This window comes from Octopus bimaculoides, chromosome 26, assembly GCF_001194135.2.
Source record: "Octopus bimaculoides isolate UCB-OBI-ISO-001 chromosome 26, ASM119413v2, whole genome shotgun sequence".
NCBI classification, from domain to species: Eukaryota; Metazoa; Mollusca; class Cephalopoda; order Octopoda; family Octopodidae; genus Octopus; species Octopus bimaculoides.
In genome coordinates, this window is record NC_069006.1 from 20,378,107 (window position 1) to 20,384,373 (window position 6,267).

General features: G+C 38.2%; 1 protein-coding gene across 1 annotated transcript in view; it reads left to right on the forward strand.

Annotated features, from left to right (window-relative positions):
- LOC106868940 (cationic amino acid transporter 2) overlaps positions 1–6,267 on the forward strand; it is a 10,572-nt gene that overhangs the window by 1,307 nt on the left and 2,998 nt on the right. The window contains exons 2-10 of the mRNA XM_014914416.2: positions 1,352–1,465; positions 1,718–1,837; positions 2,140–2,301; positions 2,565–2,720; positions 3,405–3,541; positions 3,924–4,035; positions 4,228–4,450; positions 4,857–4,996; positions 5,984–6,086. Coding sequence (XP_014769902.1) covers positions 1,357–1,465; positions 1,718–1,837; positions 2,140–2,301; positions 2,565–2,720; positions 3,405–3,541; positions 3,924–4,035; positions 4,228–4,450; positions 4,857–4,996; positions 5,984–6,086 — 1,262 coding nt within the window. The 5' untranslated portion in view covers positions 1,352–1,356. The remainder of the gene's footprint in view (positions 1–1,351; positions 1,466–1,717; positions 1,838–2,139; positions 2,302–2,564; positions 2,721–3,404; positions 3,542–3,923; positions 4,036–4,227; positions 4,451–4,856; positions 4,997–5,983; positions 6,087–6,267) is intronic.

Genomic DNA, 6,267 nt, shown 5'->3' on the forward strand with positions numbered 1-6,267 from the left:
CTCCCCAGACACAACAGAATATGCTTCAACACACGAACTCACATAAAGAATCTTGCAAACCAAATCCAAAAACGAAATTTTACATTAATCTGAACGGTTACTTTATACTTGTCTGGCGTATGGATTTATTATTTTCTTGCAGTGACTTCAAAGTTTTAGCCGAAACTTCTAAGCCATTGTCAATAATATCCTAGCCTAAGAATTATATATATATTGAACTGGATTGCTTATGTCCTGTCCACTGCAAGACGAAGGCCTCAGCATGCTCTCTCTGTCTAATAGGGTCTGATGTGGAGGCCAGGAATTTGAGCTTGAGATCATAAAGATTTGACGAGCCTACTCTACCGCACTGGCTGGACATGACATAGCAGAGGGGTAGAGTTAAAAAAAAAAAAAAATTATAGCCTTACTCTAGAGCAGGGGTTTTCAAACTTTTTGACTTGCGGACCCCTTTATATTTCAGGCTTTACCTTAGGTCCCTTATAAACACTTATGAAATTTATACATAAATATTTGTTTAAAATAACATGCATTTTTACATTTGTTTATCTAACAGTATTTAACAAATAGGTTTATTGTCAATTAAAAGATTTCGATTAAAAACCATATATAAAATCAAATTGCCCATAAAAAGTGTTTGCTGTTCACGGACACCCTGTGGTCCGCGGACCACAGTTTGAAAACCACTGCTCTAGAGTAATTAAGTCTATTAAAACGACTCCAGTGCTCAACTGCTACTTATTTTATCGACTGTGAAAATATGAAAGGCAAAAGCTCTGTACTCGACTAATGCTTCTTTCTAAAGAATATGTATATTGAGTTAGTATCGCTATGCCTAATGTATATATATTATACAAGGTTGTCAGATAAATTCGTTCTTTCTTTTTTTCTTCTTTATTTTAATCTTTGTTTTCCATCAACAATTTTAACAAATTGGTCAATAATTTATTCCCCTCCTTCATTGTTCCCCGGCTTCTTGCCGTTGGTAAGCAAGCTACTTAGCACACAGCCACTCCTACTCCTATAATTAGCTTTTTATTAAATGTAAGGGCAGCATGCTATGGGCATGGTTTGGATTCTTGAAACAGACTGCACGTCGTTTCCAAGAGTCGGACACGCCATTTCATATTGTTTCAGTACATTTAGCTGAAACATAATTGACTATCGTTTGTGTACAGTAAATTACGCAATAAAATTTAATACAGTGATTTTCATGATACGAATTTTTCCAGGGTTGATTTTGCCTTTCATTCTTCTGGTATCAGTAAAAACAAGTTCATAAATTTCAGGCCATGTGCTTATGTTAGGAAGGGTTGTTGTTGTTGCTAATTTCTCTCTTTTGCATAAACAGAAACAATGTCAAATGGTTTGAAGAAACTCTTTCGCTTGAAAACTTTAAGAAAAGACGACTTAGAGAGATCTAACCTTGCTCGTGTGTTGAATGTAGCTGATTTGATTTTTCTGAGTAAGTATCTGTCTGTCTCTCTCTCTCTCTGTCGCTGTCTGTCTGTCTGTCTGTCTCTCTCTCTCTCTCTGTCGCTGTGTGTGCGTCTCTCTCTCTGTCGCTGTCTCGCTGTCTCTCTCTCTGTCGCTCTCTCTCTCTCTCACTGTCTCGCTGCCCCTCTCTCTCTCGTCCATTCCCAACCTGTAATTTCATTTGATGGTGTAATAAAGTCTATTCTTTTTATCTTTTTGTTTATTTCTGTTCCTGCTAAAGGTCTTGGTTGCACAGTGGGAGCTGGGGCCTACATCTTAACTGGAAAAATCGCCTTCAGTGTGGCCGGTCCTTCGATTGTTCTATCTTTCCTCGTCGCTGCTCTTTCTTCACTACTTGCAGGTAAAAACAAAACAAAAAAAAATCATTATTCTCATATAACTAACTCGTATAACTCCTATAACATCAAGGTAACTCTCCACGACATCAGGGGTTCTCAGACTGCCAAAACCAGGCCTTATCCACCCATCATCATTTACTGTCTGCTTTCCATGCTGGCATGAGTTAGAAGGTTTGACTGAAACTGAAGATGGAGAGCAGTGCCGAGTTCCAGTCTGATTTGGCATGGTTTCTATGGCTGGATGCCCTTCCTAAAACCAACAGTCGCTGTTTTGTTCTAATGCTTTTCCCTGTCATCGTTCCAGCTTGTTGTTATGCGGAATTTGGAGGAAGAATCCCCCGTGCAGGCTCTGCCTATACTTACACCTACATAACTCTTGGAGAATTGCTGGCCTTCATTGTTGGATGGAGTCTCATATTGGAATATGCTATTGGTAAGCTGACTATTTCTAAAGGATTTCAAGATGGTGAGTGTTTGTGGATTCATAGTTTGTGACGTTTATTTCCATTAGCATTGGTTGATTTTTCTGCATAGATAATCTAATTAGGCTTAGATAACACTTAGATATTGGTGTCTAGTTTTGGGAGATTCTGTGGTACACACACACACACAGAGCCAAAGAGACCTCTAGATGTTCAATATGGAAATTGTGTTCCAGCATAGAAAACATGTTAAACAATGATGGTGGTGGTGTTAATGTTATTGTCATTTTTCTTCCTCTATCTCCAGGTGTCGCCAGTAATGTGAAAGCTTTAACCACCAATTTCGATAGTATGATTAGCGGAAATATCTCAGCATATTTAAAATCTGTCCTACCGATGAAGTCCTACATTTTTGGAACTTACCCTGACTTTCTAGCATTTTCCATCGTAATGCTTTTAACATGTAAGTACAACACATTGACATCTTCATTGCTATGCACTGTATCTCTGACTGGTTGGCGTTAGGAAAGGCAATCCAACGGTAGAAACCTTGCTAAATCGGACTGGAGTCTGGTACAGCCCCTCAGCTGACCAGCTCTGGTCAAACCATCCAACCCATGCCAGCATGGACAGTGGACATATGATGATGTATCATGAATTGCATTACATCATCGTATAGTTACATTGATAATTTTCATTCTAGATTTTTTGCCGTTATCTTTTACTTGTTTTAGCCACTACTGTGGCCATGCTGGGGCACTGCCTTGAAGGGTTTTAGTTGAACAAATCGACCCCAGTACTTGTTTTTTTTAAAGCCTAGTACTTATTTTATTGGTGTCTCTTTTTGCTGTATACCTAAGATACAGGGATGTAAACAAACCAACACTGGTTGTCGCACAGTGGGGAACAATCATACATACATACATACATACATACAACGGGCTTCTTTCAGTTTCTCTACCGATATGAAAAATAAAAAATTTATTTCATGATTTATTATTGTAAATATTTTTGAATTACTTATGTATATATATGGAGGCACCAAAATCTTTTAAGTGCTTCGGGCCTCTAGGGGCCTTAATCCGGCCCTGCTTGAAATCCAAATTACAAAGGAATAACAGTTGCAAACAATCATATTATCTTTCAGCCATTTTGATCTTTGGGGTGAAGGAATCTGCCATTGTGAACAACGTAGCCACTGGAATCAATTTATACGTTCTCTGCTTCATCATCATCTGTGGATTCTTTAAAGCGGATCTCAAGAACTGGACTATCAAAAACGAGGTGAATGAGTTAGCCTTCATTTTTTTTTTACATTTTTCTTTTTTAACTTGTAAAAGCACTTGACTTTTCAGCATTTTTTGAAGCACCACCATCACCACGCCATTATTCTCTACTATCTTAATATTATTTCATCTCAACTAAATTTCTGCTTAATCAGGAGATAAACCATGTGCACAGGCACACCATTTTATTGGCGTTGCTGTTTTATTAAGCAGTTCATGTGACCTGAATTGACGATGGAGACCAATCTCTCTTTTCAGCTCTTGTTCATGTACTCTCTTTCTCTCTCTCTAGTACTCTCTCACTTGTTTTCTTCAGAACTCTCACTCCTTCTCACATGAACCATTTCTTTGTTTCTTTTTTTTTTTGTTTCTTTTCTCAGATTGCTTCTGCCGGAAAAGGTGGGTTTTTCCCTTACGGTGTGTCTGGAATGTTCCAAGGAGCAGCCACTTGTTTTTACGCGTTTGTTGGGTTTGACACAATTGCCACTACAGGTAAGTAGAGATCTTCAACAAGTTTCAAATTTTTCAAGGCAGTTCCCCAACATGGCCACATTCTAATCTCTGAAATGAGTAAAAGATGACATCACAAAATCTCTTAAGCCAACTTGAGACCCGATACAAGATGTTCGGTCTCACATGACAATGACAAACTTACCCTAATGAATTCTCTGGTTTATTTTTCAGGCGAGGAGGCACAAAATCCACAAACTACAATACCACTGAGTATTCTAGTTTCACTGCTGATAATCACATTGTTGTATGTAGGGGTTTCTGCGGTGGTGACCCTTATGTGCCCTTACTATCTTGTCGATCCTCTCACACCACTTACCAAAGTCTTTGAGTATGTTGGTTGGGGCCGTTACAATATTATCATCTACATTGGCATTGTGTGTGCCCTGTCTACCAGGTAAGAACAAACTTAGAGGAGCATAATCATGGACCCAATTAAGTTAATATTGTTTTGAGTAAATCCTAAGATCAGAGTTGTTCCACCTCAGTTCATCATATTGGGGTTTGAACTCTTTTAAATGAAATTAAATTAACAGCTAATATATTACTATTCCATTATACAGTGTTGTAGCTAAAAGGGGAGCCAGGAGAGTTTCAAATGTGACAGTCCTCAACAAAAGATAGATTGGTATATAATGCTACTTTCTGTAGTTAAGGATAAAGAAATTTTGAGCAGATATCTTATTTCCTCAGTAATAGGATTAAAGAGGGAAAGCAAACATTGATAATCCCTTTTGGTAATTGTTATTCACATATTGTCATGTTTCTACCATTGTTTTCTAATATTGCTTTCTTATTTTCAGTATATTCTCTTCCCTGTTTCCACTTCCAAGAATCGTTTATACAATGGCTAATGATGGCATCATCTTTCAGCATTTTTCCACCGTTTCAAATAAATTCAAAACGCCTTGGTTAGCTGTATTGGTGTGTGGAATTCTTGCAGGTAACCTTTCTTTAATTTTCTGGTGTGTTGTATGTTATCTGGTGTACGTCATGCTGTGACTTCCCTGAAATCTGGCACATGTTGCAGTGTGTTGTATACTTGTGTGTAGCTCCATTTCAGCCCTAACTGAGTAGCATTACGGCTTGTAAGTAGTTCAATGATAAACTGCATCCTGTAAACCTGACTTCCCAGTTATACCATGTCTCTGTCTAGCTGAGGTTTATGCTTCATGCTGACAAATAGGGTCTCTGGCTAGCTGGGATCTACAAGGCGGTATCATAAAGTTCCCAGACTAATTCTGTAGCACACCAACTGATGGCAGGACGTGGTTGTGTGTGCGGTGAGAGCTAGCAGTGATCTTCGAGTGACATTGCTGTGAAGACGTTGAACTGTTTACAATGTATTGCCAAGCTTTTCATTCTGTCAGCTTCATGTAGAACCTGGAAGGTTATTTGTTCAATTTCTTAGTTGCCAAAGATCAGTTATTATGGAGACAACTATCTCATGTTGGTACTCATTCTGATGTAGGCAGAGATAGCAGGAATTGATTGCTGGTTCCTGGATATGAATTTAAACTGCATCTATCAGTGGGAGCCTGGTTTGGAAGCTCCAAGATTTTGAGGAAGATTTTAGCCACTACTGTTCTCGGGTCTATTTTAACCCAGAATAGTAGCACCTGTCAAGGTCCCAGCTACAGGCTTAATACTATGTAACCACCCAAACTAGGGCACATTGAAATCATAGGATGCAGTATGTTGGATGTGAACTATTTTAGCAAATGACTTCTGTTGGATCAATGGAAAATATCACAAGATACGGAGGAAATGAACAGACAACAAACTAATCATTCTTCCAGCTTGCCACCTTCTATAACAAATATTGGGGTTGGAAAACCCTTTTGGATAGAAAAAGTTGAAGGCTGCATATGAAATTTGAACCCTCAAAAGAATTATTTTTAATAATTTTTTTTTTTTTTTCTCCCCCCAGCTATCATTTCTACAATCTTTGATCTTGGTCAGTTAATCGATATGTTATCTCTAGCAACATTGTTAGCTTACACGCTGGTCAGCAAGAGCATCACTGTACTCAGGTAAGTAATTCGATGTCCATAACCCAGTTTTATTTGTCTGTGTTTTGGAAGAACGTATTAAGGTCGGCTGAATGGACTGGAGCATAAATAGCAAGTCTTTGCATGCGAGACACAAAAAAGGAAAAAAATAATACATAATGCAAATGTGGCTTATATACACCTGTCTTCTTCACAATTTAGC